This window comes from Pseudopodoces humilis, chromosome 7 (genome assembly GCF_049639895.1).
Source record: "Pseudopodoces humilis isolate 2021_Gansu_Grassland_sample_001 chromosome 7, ASM4963989v1, whole genome shotgun sequence".
Lineage (NCBI taxonomy): Eukaryota > Metazoa > Chordata > Aves > Passeriformes > Paridae > Pseudopodoces > Pseudopodoces humilis.
Genome location: NC_142206.1, coordinates 6668080 through 6686964, shown reverse-complemented (window position 1 = coordinate 6686964; position 18885 = coordinate 6668080). Strand labels below are relative to the sequence as shown.

The 18885-nt window shown below is 36.6% G+C and overlaps 1 protein-coding gene across 1 annotated transcript; it reads right to left on the bottom strand.

Annotated features, from left to right (window-relative positions):
* Positions 1-677: 677 nt before the first annotated feature.
* Positions 678-10871, bottom strand: STK33 (serine/threonine kinase 33). The gene is made up of 4 exons (XM_088057194.1): positions 10776-10871; positions 5736-5824; positions 4709-4842; positions 678-743 (listed from the first exon to the last, which is right to left on the bottom strand). The coding sequence occupies exons 1-4, from the start codon at positions 10786-10788 to the stop codon at positions 737-739; spliced, it is 243 nt and encodes an 80-aa protein (XP_087913320.1). The 5' UTR covers positions 10789-10871; the 3' UTR covers positions 678-736.
* Positions 10872-18885: the final 8014 nt, after the last annotated feature.

Below are 18885 nucleotides of genomic sequence, written 5' to 3'. Positions count from 1 at the left end.
TGTGCCTGAAAAATATGTGACGTTTTAGTTGCATCACAGGCACAGGAATTTACATCCTTTACAACAATTCATTTTCAATTACTGGGGTACCTTTTCATATTTTTTAGCTAGTATAGGTGGGTTATGGTTTTTCAGAGAGGAATAATTACTTTGTAGCTAAGACAAAAGCAAACTAATAAACTGCCAAGACATACAGTTACCTGTACAGGGAGACCTGGCAGCCCTGGAATATCTCAGTTACAGAGTTCCCACAGCCAGAGGTGGAAAATAAAAGCTTTTACCCTGATTGCACAGTTTGTGTGATCCATGTCAGAATTTGACCAATAATCTGTAAATCAACCACTCAGTCCTCATTTTTAGATGCAGACAACAATGAAAAAAGAGGCCTAAACTCACAGTTTGATTTTATGGTGCTTCACTGCAACATTCTGTTATTTCCAGACTATTTAGTGGTCCATAAATCTAATAGTCAATTTTTAACACTGAACTGTATCTTTTATCTCTTTTTGAATAGAAATTTTTATTGTTTACATACAAGCAATTATAAAAGCTCACTCTTTTGTGAAGACTTAGCATACAGGCTTATTTTTTATTTCAGTGCAAAATTGTAAGTACTTGTATTATAAATGGGTCTGTAGATTTTATATTACTTTTACAAGCTACTTACAGCATGTACATAATGACACCTGTGCTCCAAATGTCACACTGTTGGCTGTAGTCACAGGCACTGATAACTTCATGGGCTGCCAACCAAGCAGAAAAAATAGTATTAATAATAGAAAAAAAAAACTTTTAAATGCTTAAACACAAAGCATGAAGAATGTGCTGATGTGGTATAATTTATTCCCATATGTAAAGAGGAACCAACAGCAGATGTTTAAATGAATAATGTACAGGCCTTAACAATTCATGCTGATGTGTCCTCACTTTTATCATTTAGCTGTTAAGGGGGTGGTGACATTGTGACATCAGCTGTGTGATTAAACTTAGTACTTTTCTTCTCCACAGTAAGTTATTAAAGAAGCATTCATAACACAGTGACTTAAAGCTCTGACTTAAAGCAAGACATCACATGAACTTGGTTTTCTACCAGACATAAGGGTAGCACATCAGAACACAGGGTTTTTGCAAAACACAAAGCCTCTGTTTTCTTGAACACATCAGATGATGAACAAAATCTGTGCCAAAATGCTCTCAAATAAAAAAATTCAAACTCACTATTTCAGTCCTGGATTAAAATTCGCAAATTAGAACCTATTCACTACTCACTTTATATTATTTCATTCACATGTCAGAAAGATGCTGGTTTGGGGCCATCTCAGTGAGATTTCTATCTGCTGCATCATGGGAGATATGGCTGAGTTCACAGCAAGATCTGTGGGCTTTAATTCAAGAATCAAAGGAGGTGACATACTTAGTGCCAGTAAAGGAACAAAATAGAAAAATCTTCACACAATGGAAGGGGAGATTGACAGTAAATATTTTACTTGGTGTTGTCCCACCAAATAAAAACAGCCTGTTGAACTGTGATCTCAGATTTTTTTATGTCTTAGGTAGGCACCAAGCTTCAAATATCTAATTATTATGACAAGGATCTTGAAAGGGTTAACTTAATAGTTTGATAATACCACAACTGATAAATAAGATTTTAAAGGAAATTCTAACCATTAGTATTGTCAAACTGGCCATAGCTGCTGTGGGCACTAACTTTTAATGAATCATTTTGAAAATATTTTAAGCTATCAGTAATTCATGCTATTAACATACTGAGAAAAGTTATAAAATTATATACATTTATGTCCTTAAATACATATCCTACGCAAAATAAAATTACCAACTCAGGAAGCTGATATTATTTTTATATCTTTTCTTCATTACTAAACCAGTCTGATTAAATTTTGAATTTCCATGAGTCTCACACAGAACAAGGGAGGATACAAAAAATGGAAATAAGACCAAAAGGAAAATATAAGCATAGAGAGGCAAAATCAGAAAGAAAAAATGAGGAGCAGCTAGCAAGGGATGTAACTCCATATGAAATAATCTATAAGAATATGAGTGGTGGGAAGACAGTGAATAAAGACATCAGTGTTGTATTCAACCAAGAACACAATTGATTGATGATGCTTAGAAGGCAAATGTATTTAATGTCTTCTTGCATCAATTTTAACCAAAATGTCAAGTGCAAGCAGTGGATAGTCCAATCAATATCAATGATGAAGGGGCAAGACCTCAGTCTTTTACAGAGAAGAGAAAGGTTAGCAAGTACTTGAGTTGGAAATTTTAAAATCAGCCATAACCGATAAAATTCATTCTAGAGTACTTTAAAAGTGACAAGACTTTTCAGAGCTATTAGCTCTTCAAGAACCATTAGTGGAAGGCAGATAAAATACTTGAAAACTGAAAAAAGGTTATCATGGTATCTATCTGTAAGAGAGTGGAAAAGCTGGCATCAAAGAATTGTAGAAGTATCCCATTAATTTTAACTCCCAGGGAAATACTGGAATTAATAGGCACCTAGAAGAAAACAAAGAGGTGAGTAACAGATATTTTACACCTGTCAGGAACAAACCTCCATGCAGCACAGGCTGACAGGGTTACAAGAAGGTTTGGGGTTACAAGAGGAACACAAAATGCCACTTATCTCTCTTTTAGCAAGGATTTTGATACTGTTTCCCTTAAATTTTTTTGTAATTCAAATTACTGTGTTTAATGTAATAATTTTATACATTAAAAAATGTATTAATCAGGAGAAATGCACAGGTCCATAAAAAATGCTTTTCAGAAAACAGTTGTAACTTGTTTGTTGTCAAAGTGTTGTCAGTGTCAAGGCATGTTTTGTAGTTGACTGTCCTCTTTAAAGAACAAGAGACCAAGAGAGAAGTGAAATAACAGATTGCTGACAGCAGGAAGGTGCCTACCTGTTCTTCATATCTGGATAGGGGAGGAAATAATAGAAAATGTGAACTGCAGTTCCACCCTTTTCCTACACACAGGATTCTGCCACCTCCCTTAGGTCAGCTAGAGCAATTATGTGGCTGCAGGTGAGTTAACTGAAACTTTATAATGAAAAAAAGTGATTAGATCACAGCCTGCAGGTATAAGTTTAAGCTGATTGTCAAACTGAAGGTTTGGGGCAGACAGCAGGAAAAATTTCTAGGAGGATAATGAAGTATCAGAATAGAGTGCGTAGGAAGGTTATGGAGTCTCCATCACTGGAGGTCTTTAAGTACACTTTGCACAAATATTCCTCAGAAATTACCTCAGTACTGCTGCTTCTTCCTTTGGACAGAAAAATAAATCAGACAACTCAAGGCCCCTTGCACTGATGAGACTCTATGTTTCTGTCATGATTGGTAAATTGGAAAGTAATTTTATCCTGTACAACCCCCTCACTTAAAGAGTATTTAATGCTACTAGTATTTAATAAATCAGAATGTTGGAAGGACCTAATTATCTTCCCCCAAAAAGGATTTATTTTTTTGCTTCAGTTCTTTAGGAGCAAGCTGTGAAATTTGCTGGTATAAATTGTTGAGGAAAAGGCTCCACAGAACTAAAAAAATGAATGCTATGTTGGATAATGTAGTGTAGTATGTTATAGTATGCAGAGTAAATCAGAAAAGGTTACAAATCTCTATGTTATGGAATAAAGAGCTTTCATTGCCTAAATAGACAAGGGAAAAGTCCTGAAAACCATGTGCTTTGGGCAGGCTATGTCATATTTATCTGCTTTTGTGGTGTTGGGGGTTTTTCAGCTTCCATTTCAGCATCAAATATTAATCAGTCCCATACACTGGGGTAAGCACATTTTTGGGATGGAAATTGGCTGAAAAAAAATGTTATTATTTATTCCCACTGCTTAGCTGGAGATTCTTATATTTTTCTCCAGCACATCAGAAGTCACAAACTAGCTCTATGTCACCAGAGAGAGGTCACCACCAGAGTGATATAGAGTTAAAAGAAGTCTTGCCAAAAAGGTACTACTCATCAACTGTCCATGAAGAGGACATTTCAAAGGGTGGAAAAAAATGCTGATTTTTTTTTAAACAACATAGGGTTTTATCCTGTATGTAAAGCCTTATTCAAGTGTAATACATGAAGAAGTCAAATTCTTCAGCATACTTTTATATTTTACACTTTTCATATCAAAGTCTGTGAGACAATACATACACCTGAAGATATCAATATCTGTGAGCTCAGGAAGGAATGTCCTGATACTGACAGGTGGCTTGTAAAAGAAGCTCTTTCTATTCATATTAACAAAATTTCATCTCAGCCCCAAGCCAGTATGTACCTGTGCCATGTACTCGTGTGCCATATGGAAGAACCCCTTTCACCAGGAGCAAGATACGTCTGGATTTGTCCCATAACTCTGTCTGCATATCCTGCCCAAAACCAGAAAATCATAAAAATCCAGGAAGAATTTCTTACAGCCAAAAACAGGAGAGTGTGAACCTTTGCCTGAAGTGTCTGAAGTACTTAGATGGTTTTAGCTGTTTTTTAAATCTCACATTGTGTGATGGACCTCTCCTTTCCCATAGTCACTTTAATTGCTGCTGGCCATACTTGCCTTGGGGCTTGGTTCTGCATTTTCCACTCCTCCCATTAAAGTCATTCAGGAGTTATTCTCCTCTAAAATGAGAGGAGCAAGCAAAGAAAGGAAAGATCTGACCTCATTCACAGGATGGAATGTAGGAAAAATGCTTACACCTCGCAGGAGAGATGACAGTGTGCTAGTTGCTGTTCCAAATGGGTACATAAGCAAGGCCATGAAAAAAAAAGCAGCTGGCCATGGTGGTTTCTACTGATGGAAGTGGTGAGTCGACTGAAAGGATGGAAAACCTGTGGAAAAGACAGAAAATTCATCAATGTCTTTCCTACCTCTGACATTTTCAGGAAGAAAGACGTACACTGCCCCAAACTGAAGGGTACATAGAAATCCAGAACGATGTTTCTTAAGATGAGCATGAGATTATATAAAAATACACAGGTCTAAGAAAAAGAGAACAGAGTTTTGCAGTCTGGAATTATCCATTATAAATTACTGAGTTGTCCACTTCAGTGTCTAAAATGTTTCTCAGCCTGGAGCCCTCCATCCCAGATAAATTCAGTAAATTCCTGATCCAACAATTCAGTTCTACAAGATGATGCCTACATTTTAACAGTAACTACTACTAAAACAGCAAATCAGTGATGCACAATTAACACATGATTTATAAAGCATCAAAGACTGTTGTCCTCAATACAAAAGAAGATGTAAGCATGTGGAATATTGTGTTTAGGTAGCAAATATTTATTAATATCAAAAGAATCCTATAATATACTTGTATTTCAATCAAGATACTACCTAAATAGGCTTCTTTCTGAATTACTAACAGATTTACTTTAAATTGAGAACATTCCTAATTTAAATATTAATTACATCTCACAGCATCTGCTGGCTTCCTGTAACTAATGGCTTGGGACTATGCAAATGTAGATCTGGATGAACAACGTATGGTTACTTAAAATATTTTTTTTTTTTTGATTGACCAAGAAATGTACTTACAACTTTTAAAAAAATAAAATACTCTTTTTAGCAGTGGCTTGTAGATTCCAAATGATTTTTTTCCCTAATAACACCATTTAGTGACTCATTTCAAAACCTACTTATAGGTATCAAAGTCAGGTCTCCCAGTAATACCTGGATATTAAAGATGGTTCTTGAAGCTGAACTGCTACAATTGTCATCTTACCTTTATGTTTAATTTCACTGCATTTACTTCATTGATGTCACTGCTTTTAACTGAAATGTTTTCCAGTTTTAGATCTCTGCGAACAATACCTGACAAGATTGAGTAAGAAATAAAGTGTTATCAGTTACAGTGAACATATTCTGACTGAAATATTTTTAAATCTTTTGATCAATTCCTATGAGCAGTTCCCATGCATTTTACTCTGAACTAGTGGCAGCCTAACAAAAACCATCTTCCTTACTTCTTCCAGGGAGTCATACAAGAATTTCAAATTTTGAAATCTCATTCCTCACCACAATCCTGTGAGAAAGGCAAAAGCACATAATGGTTCAGTCTATTAAAATCAGATCATCTGACATCACCTAAAAAAAAAAAAGTAAAATGTATCTTGTCTATTTATTTGCCCTTATTTTCATACCTGAAATCCATTTTTATTTACCAAACCAGTCAAGCGTTTTTGCCCTTGTGATGAGGGCCCAGAAGAAACGAGGCCTTATAAAAGGCACCATTCCACAATGCCATATATCTCTCTGGAAAAAGAGTTAAAGGCAAGGTTCCAAAAAGCACTATGTTGTAACAAAGATTAATAAATTTTTGCAAAAAAACTCAAGAATTCCAAGCCTGGCACCGTCTACAAACTCTAAACTTTTGGATGGATAGGTTAATTCTGCTGTGGACTGTTCAGGACTGCAATGGTTCTGTGTGGGGGCGTGAAAATGCTGATGTTTATTAAACCCTAAATGTAACATATGCTGTTAGGAAGTATCAGGAGCAATCCACTTCTGCTTTTTTATCTCCTGTAATACACTGTACATGTAACAACTGAACTAAGTTAAAGTTATAATGCAAAGAAATTGCAAGCTAAAAAATAATAACACAGTTATTTCCGTAGCTGGAGCAGAAAGAGAAATAAAAGAAAATGGCAGCTCATACTGCATCTGTAAGAAAAATAAAGTTCTAAAAAAGCATTCATGTAATAGATTTTACTTTTTCTTTACTGGATTATTTTTATCCTATGAAATAAATAATAGATAAAATATCAATCAGTAACTGTTTTTAAATGTATGAATACTCAAAATCAATGAACACATGAGAGAAACAGAGGAATGTAATTACAGTTTTTGTGCAGACATCCTATTGCTGAAGAAAGGCTTTGAATGATGTGTCCTGTCTCATTTTCTGTAAAATGTGCTTTACCACAAAGCATTTTTTAAGTTCTCCATCCTCACACAGCTTCATTACAAGATATGTCTGCTAATATTTAAAAAAGGGAGAATGTAATGTTTTGTACTCTCCGAGTTTAGTTTCTTCTAATATAATAACAATATATAACTAATTGCAATGCTACAGCTGTTGTGATGACCTAGAACCCAAATGCACTTAGTATTTTATGGACAGAAGGCAAAGGACAATTGATCAGCCACAAATATTGTCAGTATTGTGTTTACTACAACAAACCCAGAAGCTTTCAAAACATATACATTTTTAAAATGTACAAAAATACTGTGATTTCAAATCAAGGGCTAAGTATGGATTTAGCTTAAAGTCTCTTCCATTTAATGCATTGAAAATGGCTTCTAGAAAGCCTGATTACCAACCCTTGAAAAAAAGTAAAATGCAACTTTTCAGCAACCAGGAATTAAAACTGTAATACTTGAATCAAATGAGACTTCCAAAGAATTCAATATCCCAAGAAAAAAAATTCCTACACATGCAGCTAACAGCAAATACTGTTTTACATATCCTACTGTAGTATTTATAATACATGCTGCCATAATAAAGTGCTGAAAACTTATCTGTCAGCTCAGCCACAAAACTTCAGTGAAAAATTTGCACCATGGTATTCATGCTGATTTGTGAGTGGAATGCTTTTTTTTATTCCTTATTTTTACCTTGCTTTATTGATAAAAACTCAAATAAATACTTAAACAATAAACACTATTCAATTGCATATATCCTTTGAAGAGATTTGGTTACTATGCAATCTAACATGCAAATATATTCTCAATTATTCTTTCATGAAAGAATAAAAGCCCTGAATTACAAGTTAGACAAAGAGTTTGAGTGTTTTCACAACTTATGCTGCTTCAGGTTTCTGCCACATGGGCAACGAATGAGACACAAAGGACTACCTGAAAAATAATATACATCTCCATAACTGAAAAGAGAAATTCTGTATCTGATATGACCTCTGTCTTGGTGCTCAAACAGATCTTGGAAGAGGAGAATCATCAGATAATAAGAAAGCTAGGAATAATTTAAAGATTATCACACATCTACAAGATATTTACTCTTTTCCTGAAGTTTTTTTAGTGGCTTGTTTTTTGACAGTAGTCTTGTGTTTCACTTCAGTTATTATCCCAAGGCTACCACCTTCTAGTTTCCTTCCAAATGGATGAATTTCATTAAAAACAGATAATCATAACAAGTACTGCAACTACTTAAAAATCTTACTTTATTGATTATCTATTAATGTAAACTAATTTAAACCTTGCAATCGTATGTCCAAAAGATGTTTTTGCTATCAAAGACAAAGAGAAGCAATCTGATTTTTCCAACAAAAATATTTTCAGTATTTTCTACTCAATATGTTTCAGTCTTCATGCATGTTTGCTGTAAGGCTTAGGATCAGCAACTTGCAGAGTTTGATACAAGTTTTCTGCTTCACTTTGTAAAGTATCATGAGCTGCCACCTGTCATTGTCCAGAATTCTTCTCTGTTTTCCATCAAATTCCCAGATGATTTCTGCAAAATTCCCCTCCTGCTTTCTAGGAGTGCCCATCCATACCCCAAATCATAGGAATTTACCTCATTCTTTGCAGGAGTGTATGCCACTGTTTTCAAGGAATATCCTCAGCTTTCTGGGAAATTTCCCATTTATTCCACACTTTCCACAATTTTCCCCATGCCCATAACTTTGCACGAGATTTCTGGGAATTCCCCCTTTGCTTTATAAGACTTCCTTGTGTGCTTTTGGGGAATCCACAGCCAACTACCTAGAAATTTTAAGTGTGTTGTTGAAAGTATTCACTTTGATTGCTCTCCTCCTTTTTCTACTTTCCACTTTCTAGGCCATACCACTTCATTTTTCAGGAAATTTCCCCTTTCTCTGCAGGTATTTTCCTCCACGTGTTTTTTGGAAAAACCTCCCTCTGTTTTCTAGGAATTCTGTCCCAACTTTCAGGAATTTACTAAGTGCTTCCTAGAAAATTTCCCAATGCCTTCCCAGTTTCCCAGCTGCTTTTCATGCATTTTCCTACTGATTTCCAGAAATTTCACAGGTGCTGTCTTAGGAAACTAGACAAAGTGAGTGAGTAGTCACTCTGTAAAAACTACTGGTAAATAAAACCAAAAAAAAGAAACAAAACCACCTTCCATGGTGCCTATGGCTTGGGAATTGCAAAAATTTTCCACAGCTGAGAATTTACATATTAAAAACTGTTCTTAATGAAATGGCAGTTCCTGAATATAATACTGAAAAAAACCCACAGCCCCCCAAGCATATTTTCTTTGAAAAGAGTATCATTTAAGCAAACTTTGTCATGCATTTTCATAAAGCTCCCGGGAGACCTGAAAGTGGATAGTGTTTAGATGCCAGTAACACATCTAGAGAGCTATGACATTTCCAATTGCTAGGGCTGACTATCCAATATAATTTGACACTGCTTTTGCAGTAGTGATGAACATCTATGTGTGGCTACACATCTTCATTTTCCTTGCTTAGACTTTATGGGTCCTCCTCCTACTCACATTTTCCACATAAGTCACAAAGGCAAATAATTGATTGCATATTCAGGTATTTCTAATTTAGGGTGATTGTTACTTTATACCCATGTAGATGAATATAAAAAAATGTATATGTAGAAGTGCTCCTGGAAAGGGGATCCATTTATGTTGCTTTCCAAGATGATGCATTTAATTCTGAAATTTCAGTTTCAGTGCCTTTTTCAATTTTCTTTTCAGATTTACATGTAATAAACTCCTCCAACAAAAGCTTTTAAAGTTTTCAACTGAACAATTTTAAAGCCCAAAGAGAGGATTATGATACAGGATAAATATGTCTCCATCAATGTTAACTACTGCAGGAATGATAAGAGACTGTACATCAATGAGAGTGAAATACTGAGAAATTAAAGACAATCAACTTCAAATCCAGCTTCAGTCTCAGTTTTTTCACCTACTATCTTTGTAATAATATTACCATTTACACACTTTTCTACATCTGAGGGGTACCATAATTGAAAGACATCAAGGTACAAGTGGGTGGGAGGAAAACCAGAAAATTGCCGATCACATGCAACCTCTGACTCCTAAAACAAAAGCTTTATGTTCAAAATACAATACCTTTAAAGCCTGTAAACTTACTCTGTGTTAGACTATTTATAGGATTAATAAGTGCTTTAGGGCATGTATTTCTTCATCAGTTTAGACACTGGTAAGAAAATATATCTACTGGAGACATTCATGCAGACAAACCTTTGCAAGAATTGACTCAATCTTAAGGCATGATATCACATATGAATATCACTGTCATGTCACAACCATGACATCTTTTCAAAAAATTATGTAATTAACCTCATTTATTACATTACCTGGAGGTAAAAAAAAATAATGTTAAATGTCTTAAAAATAAAACATTTTCAAAAGTTCAGTATTTCAGGTTAATTTTTTTCCAGCTTATCTTCTGATGAATGGATTATTTTAGGCAGTGAAATATTGTGCTGTGGAATTCCTGGCCTGCCTACTGGATGGAACTACCACCCTGTGTTTCCAGGAATTTCTTGGAAACCAGCACTTTCTATGACCATTGAAAAGAATGTTATGTTGTCTCTTGGGGGCAAGAGTTGAAAAATATTTTCTGTGGAAGATATTTTATTCTTTTCTTTAATATTTTTTTTTAACTTAATGGGGAATCTTACTTTTTAACTTACTTTACTTTGGAGAAATGAGCACTGGCAACTGTAGAAGATGAAGAAACACCCAGTCTTGAAAACAAAAATACATAGCAAAGAAAATTAGGTCAAATTCCAGTCTCCTTACCTTCTCTCTCCATGTTGCATCCTCTTGTCACACCCAAGTCATGTGTGAACTTTGTCGCAACAGAGACAAAAAAAAATAAAATATTGCTTGGTTCAAATGAAGCTGATTATGAGGTTCATTTTATCGTCTTCTCTTCACTGCTTTCAGACATCTGTTCAGTTTTATATAGCCTGTGCCCAAATTAAATTAAAACACTGAGACTGGCAGGAATGTGTCCACTGTTCAGAGAAGTGGAATAAAACCTGAGAGATGAGGGGGCGGGTGGAACACAAAAGCCCTGTATTCTGTCTGCCATGCTGACAAGGCACAGGGTTGGCATAACACAGCATGCTGGTTTGGACAGCAGATCTGCAAAAACAAAAAACACACAGTCAAAAATGATACTTCAGCTTTTCTAGAATCACTGGGTGCATTCAGAGATGGAAAAAGCACATTTTTTTCACACCAGACAGTACAAAACTATAATAGATTTTTCCTTCAAAGCAAATGGTATACAACACATTTTAAGAGGATTTCAAAATACTTCAAAAAACCTGGGAAGCCATTGATCTGGAGCACCCAATAAAAAAGCACTTCTGCTTCTAACTGGCATCGTGTGAGGACATCCTTCAGCAGTGCCGCCAAAACAGGGATAAAAAATGCAAGGATTTCTGGGTACTCTTGCAATTCCCCTGGAGAGCTGATTTGCACATGATTCCTCCAAGTCTACTTTTCCCAAAAGAGAAGCTGCACAACAAGGCTCAGAGGGAGTTAAAATGCTCCAAAGAAGGAAAGCTTAGCTAAACATTTCCGGGCAAGAAGGTCAGAGCTCATTTGTTCCACAGCAGAAAAAAGAGAAGAAGCAATCTCTGAAGTGTTGGGGGATTAACAAGCCTTTAACTCTTGAAATACCATCAAGTTTCCCACCTTTAATAAAGAGACTCATTCTACCATTGCAAATGGCTACTGCAAGTGAGGCACAGGGAACTGCCTCCAACTGGCTCAACTACTGCAGGACAGGGATCACAGTGCCGAAATTTGGGGTCATGTCTCAGAGCAAGCAGCTGCTCCCCATGCTGAGACAGCTGCTGCCCTGAGCAGTGACAAAAGCAGCACAGCTCACCTCTGGTGAAGGGGGCTTCAGTCTCTGGAGCCCATGAGGGGGTGGTATATTAGACACAGGGAGACATCAGTGAGCTGAAAGAAGGATCCAAGCTGCAAGGAAATGGAAAACATTGGCTTAAGCTGAGAGCGTGCAACCTGCATTCCCACAGAAAACAAGGACCAGGTTTTCAGCTGGTGTTCTGCAAAAGCTCCTCTGCTCCATTGCCTCTGATGAACCTCAGAGATAATCTCAGATGTCATTTCAACATCCTTAAGCCCTTTGGTTCCATCCTAGCCCCTCATTTCCCAGATCTAGGGCTTTTCTATTTGAATGACAGGTGACTTATTAGAAAACAATAGTACAAAATACTTACATGGAGACAAAAACTACTTAAGAGAATGTTCTTTTCTGATCGAGTGCTTTTATCATGAGATAACTTCTAATTTCACTCAATAGCCTACGTTCTGCAATTTACATGAAACGTGATTAATACCCTATTTCCATATTTAAGTCTCTGACAATATTAATACTCTTAGTCCTACTATCTAAGAAATTTTTAACTGTAATATGATGAAGTTATTACAGTTCTTGATTCTCTGAAATGTACCAGGAAAAAAAAATGTGATAACTAACACAAAAAAGAGATAAGCTTAATGATATGTAGAAATCTTTCTGTTCTCTTGAAGATGTTCTGAAAATATTTAAAAAGGGCTAAAATCCTGAATTTATTTTATATTTTTACTTCTGAACAAAATTTTTGTATTAAAAAATTCTGACTGGAGTAAAATCTTTTGCTAATAAATCAATAAAGTGAAGGATATGTTTTTTTCGCTTTAATATTATCAATATGACAATTCAAGAAAAAGGAGGAATAGGAACTTTTTCACAAACACCTTTGTAAACCCTAGAAAATTTCACTAGTTCAAAATAAATAAATCAACAAAACAATAAATAAATAAATCAACAAAATAATAAATGAGGCACAAGAAAATACTACAAGTTCAAAATAAATAAATTAACAAAACAATAAATGAGGGAGGGGCTTACAGCTCTCTTAATTCAGATTACTGCCAATATTAAAAAAAATTAAAGGAATAAAGAAAAAATAAAAATACAGATTTTACATTTTTTGATTGAGATTTCCTATTCATGTTATTTTAATCCCCTCATGAGAGTTGTGTGGTCTTTGTCAGAACCGTGTGGATGTCAGAACCACAGGGCAAGACACCAGGCAAAGCCTACCCCATCTCTATGTGCCTAACAGATTATTTTGCAAGATTTTATTAATCTCCAAATCTAGAAGCTATAACATATTTAATTAACCAGTTAAAGAATGAGCAAATGGTGTAGCAGACTGCCCCATGGATAGATAAAAATCTCAAACACTCCAGCAGTGAATTATCTGCCTTAACCACTCAGGGTAACTATGATAAAAGCACGTTTTATACAACTTAGAGTTGTACAGGAGGAGCAGATTAATACCTGCCTCTTTTTAATATCATATGACACAAACAGGGAAAGAGAGGAGGAATGTGGCAGCTTTCAGCACCTAGAGGCATTTTCCTAACACATTTGTAGTCTGCTTTCTTTTCCTTTGTGAACTGACAATGTGACCAAAGAGCAATTTCAAGTTGTTTATCTTTCCCAACCCACAGGATTTTTGTAGGTGCTTTTGACCAAAGTTTAAACTGTAAGGGATCCAAGAAACTGAGGGCTCACATAGATGTATTTAGCTGTTGTTGCTGGTCAAGGTGGACATGCCAAGGGACACGATGTCCATCATGGATAAAAAGTGGCCATGCTGGGAGCTCCCTTGAACTTTCTGGTGTTGGAAGGTGGGAACTATGTGGCCAATATATTAGAATCTAACATTCTAGTTCTTTTGTTTCAATTCCTCCATGATTTTTTGCATCTGCAATACCTGAACTTGATTAAAAAACCTGAAGCAAAGCACAATGCTGGGGTTCAACCCTTACTAACTGTTCACTTCTACTTTTGGCGTATCTGCTTCTAAATTGAGCTAGAAATTAAATCTTCCCTAAGCTCCTTTGGGAGCTGAGAAGTTACATCACCTTCCTGCTACAATTTTCCTTATCTGTTAAATTAAGATAACACCAGTTAGCACAATTAATGTTCTAATATTATTACATGGAAATTGATTCATACAAGAAGACAAGTACTGCAAGAGCTATGAATGCACACTGAGGCCTCATCCTACAGTTTTACTTATAAAAGAGCAGCACCTAGAACAGAATAAAAATGGGGCCAGGACCCCATGGCAGCTTGCAATAAGTAAAGGCTCCACACAAAAGGCCTGAGCTATAAACCATATAAATAGTTGATTCTACTAGTTAATAAATTAATACATAACCATTTGTGAGTAGTACGTTTTTTTGCCCTTAGTTTAAATGAAAAAGATGTAATTCCCAGAAAATGAAAGGTGAAATCCAAGGAAGCGTGTGAGAAATTCTTAGAAAGTAAAGGGTTTATTCCTCAAAAACCTGCAGAAAATTTCTACAAAATACATATAGAATGTCTGAGAAAGCAGAGTGTAAATTACTTGAATTTGCAGGAGAAAATATCTATGCAGCACAGAGAAAATTTCTAGAAGGCAGAGAAGAATTCCTTGAAAGCATAAGGAAAATTTTCTAGAACATGCAAAGTAAACCCCTACAAAGTACAGAGCGGAAAATCTATGGAGGATACCTCCCTAGAGGGGTGATTCCTCAGAGAGCACAAAGAAAATTCACAAAACATTGGAGGTTAAATTTGTAGGGAGCAGACAAGGAGAATTCCTGAAAACCAGAACTAAATTCCTGGAAATGAAAGAGGAAATTTCCGGAAGGCACATAAGCAATTCCTGTAAATTGAGGGGAAATTATCATGATGAAGCACAGGGGAAAAAATACAAAAAACAAAACAAACTAAAAAAAAACCCAAAAAATAACATAGGGAAATAATCCTGGAAAGTGATGAGAAAATATAAGTAGAAAGCAGAAGCTGGAATTTCCTAGAAAGCACAGTGCAAATGCCTGGAAATCTGAGAGGTGAATTCCTAGAAAGCAGGCCAGGAATTCCTAAAAAGCACATGAACACTTTCCTAGAGATTCCCAGAGCCAGGTGTGTCCTGTGCAGCACTACAGCCCTTTACTCTAACAGCTGCATCAGATTTTGTCTGAGCAGGGAGCAGAAGCACTGGAATACTGTGTCACCCCTGCCCTCAGTGACAAAAGCAGAACTTGGCAGTCTAAGGCAAGAGAAAGCCATGGCTTAGGCCAGACACTTCTGGAGACTTTCTCTCCTAGACCAACACATTTGCTTTCTTCTGTGGCCACTGAGATCAGAATCACAAAGGAAAGGAGGCAGAAGGGTGACCTTCTCTGTGTGTTGCTGCTCCTCCAAGCCTGGACACAGTTAAAATCCTGCTTTCACATGTATTCCAGACAGCCTCCCTTGTACCAGGAAAAAAAGCAGCTCAAAAAACTCTTTCATTCTCCTCCTTTTCTTACCTCTTGATTTTGTTTACCATTTCTGTGCTATCCCTAAATTACACTGAGGATGCATGAAAGATACAGTGAACCAGTTTATTATCAGAGATTACAGACACTGGTCACTACTTAATCACCAGTTATGAATAGCAGTCAGTAGTTATTAACACACATATCTCTAACACCTTCATCTTTTACTTGAAGTTTTAAAATACTGAAATGGGAGATTTTGAGAGCCATGAGAAACAAAGGGGCACAGGATTCCCATTAAATTTCTTTGGTCAGTAAAATAGAGGAAAAAAGCACATGAGGCTCAGCTTCAAATTAACTAGTCTTATTATGAGGAAAAAACTGAAGGGTCTGCTGTGGAGAATTTGGTTTACCAGTCTGAAAAGCCTCCAGAGTTAAGAAAAAGCCTTCACTAAATAGGAAACATTCATGTCTGCGCCACTGAAGACATCTGTGCTATAAAATCTGCTGTGAACAGGCTGCAATTTCTGTTCTGTACAATCCTGACGCTTTAGTCCCTGTTATAAAGACAGATCTCCCATCTGATCCCGCAGCATCAGAGGGGAAAAAATGACTGTGGGATTAGATCCTACATTTCACTAGTTTTTATTTATGGCCATTTACCAACACCAACCACTTACCACTTCTAGAACCTGTCAAATTACTCCATCCAACCACAGACACTCAAATATATTCATATCATTCAAAATGACTATAAAGCCAGTGAGGAGGTTCATGAATAAAGAGAAATTCTAGTGACAAGGCACAGGAATCTTAAAGCAATTCAAATTGGCTGTAAGACAAGGGAAAGTCAACCAGTGTGTGCGTTTAGCACAAAGACCTTGAGTTGTCAGTACAAACACACAGACAGATAAATGGCAATTCTAACAACTGGTCAGCAACAAACACTCTTTGAATTAAGAAACCTGTCACAAAGAGATGGGGAAAGTCACCCATACCTTTCTTTCTTTAGTGACTTCTGAAAAGTCCACAGCAGAACAACAAGTGAGATTAAATAAATGTGGATTTCAGTTACTCCAAAATGTTTATGCTAACTCCAGTGAAGTCAGTGTAGTCACACTGCATTTACACTCAGGTCAGTGGGATCAGCATCAAACCCTAAGTGACTAAAATCAACAGAGCACAGCAGCTGCTAATACCACTGCCCAAAAAATCACAATAAGCCTCAGGCATGCTATTATCAGATTACATGATTTCACTGTCAGGCTGAGGAGTTTGAAAAGCAACTACAGACTGTGGAGGATTTAATTTTCACAGGCAAATGATCTCTTCTTTCATTTAAAAGGACAAGATCATGTTGTTTCTTCAAAAATAAAACTTAGTTTTGTTCTTCTCTTGTGAAATGATAGATAGAAACATTCTTCCCCAGTATTTTATGAGATAAAATATTTTATATGTGACTGGAATTTGAAGAACAGGGAAGTTTGATTTTGTTTGGGAATGCCAGAGAATTTGCCATGCAGAACCACAGAGATTACAAGCTTACAATTACAGGTGACATAACACTGTAAGGAAATTCTGCAAATGGCAGAAACAGTGGCCACAAGTTTATTTAGTTCTTAGTGAGAGTAAGATATAAAAACAGATCCACCCTTCCAGTATCAGACTGAAGCTTGTTCTCTCAATAAAGATTAATATGATTACAAAAATTATAGTTGACAAAAATTCTAAGTAGTAAGTGAATGTGTTATGGTGTACACTCAGTACTTCTAGAAATCTGACAAAGATCTTTCTTTAACCCCACCAACACTGGAAATTTTTATAACTGTTTAACCTTTTCATATTCTGATGGCATTTTCCACAATCTTCCTAACTTACTCCTTTCACTCTGTGCATTTCAGAGTGCTGGGCTAATTACTCTTAGTAAAGTAGACACAAAACTTCGCAGCTTTCTAGATGAAACAAAAAAAAATTAAAAAAAATCAACAAATACACTATCTTGAATCATTTGAAACAGCCTTTTTTAGATTGCTTGCACATGCTAGTTAGGAATATTTAGCAAATCAGAGGTCAAGTTTGCAGTTTTTGGCAAAATAAAACCCACAAGCACAGACTAAAGGGGACATAATTTTTCACAGCTCTGATTCAAGATTCCTGGCTGCCTTTCTGCACTCACAGTTGTCCTACTCCTAGCTTGGCAGAAATACAGGGTGAATGTTCACACTCACCAAGTGCCAAGGCAGCCTGCAATGCTCAAAACCAGAATTGGCAGTCTAGTCAACAAAAGGAATTTATTCTGACTTCATCAGGACTGGACCAGCCACTAAGACCCAGTTCAGTAGCCACCAGTGACCACTGCACTTGCAGCTCTCAAAGAAGGATCCCAAACAAGCAGCAAACCCCCAGGACTGGGAAACAGTGAAGGAAGTACGTGGGAAAAGCTCTGTGTTTGGCAGCCTAGAACAGGCAAACAGCAGCGCAGACAAGCAAAATGCAATTAATGGTTGCCTGCTGGGTTATGTTTTATATTTTTTCCTGTGCTCAATAACTAGAATGCCCAAGCTGAAGCTGTGACTGAAAAATGTCTCAGTGCTGACAGCCACATCCCTGGCCATTCTCTTTGAGGTTGTGACATTCGTATAATCTGTTAGGCAGCTATTAGCACACAGGCCTGCCAAAAGCATGTTCCATTCAACAGTCCTTTGGGCTTATCAGCAAATTCATGAAAATCTTTAGGTAAGGCAACCTACACTAAGTTGTTACAGTAAATAATAGCAAGCCGTGTGTCCTGGGGTGACTTTATGATACTGGTATCCCCAATCGTCTAGTTTATGTTATATATTAAGTTCTGCACCTTTAAGACTGGCTTTGAGAGCAAGAGAGGGGGAAGAAGAAGCCGCAATTTGTGTTAAGGAAAAACATCACTCCCACACATCCCGCTCCTGGACTGTGGTGTCTGCAGCACGGACAGACAGCAGGACAGAGCTTCTCTCTGGCTTTTAGTTAGTTCTAGCTAGCTGAGGCAGAGGAGTTCCCTAGACCTTTGTTTGTTTTTTTCCCAATTTTCTTGGATCTGTGCAAGCCTGCTCTGGACTGAACACCCAGCCAAACCCCGGGAGCTCACGCCTGTGGCCCACCGGGGCCTGGGCCTCGGCACTTTCCAGCGCCGGAGGGACTGATAAGAACCTGAGCGAGCTGAGCTACACCACATGAAAAAGACTTTTCTTCCTAAACTTGCCATCCCATCGAACAGCAAGAGGTTTTATTATTTAATATTACTCAATTTCTGTTAAATAAACAGCTTTTTCCACTTCTCTCTAAGGAATTTTTTTATTCTTTTCCCGGACCAGTTAGTGAGGAGGGGCATTTCCCTGGGGAAATCCCCATTTAGAGTTTTCCTTCCTAATTTGCCCTAAACTAAGACACCGTGTCTTACACATTTACAGAAAACCCTGCCATTAACACTTTTTTGTATATGAAATAAACATATCATATCAATGAACATATCATATTCATTATATGTGAAAAAAACATGATTTTTAGACAAAAAAAAACCCAAACCACCAAA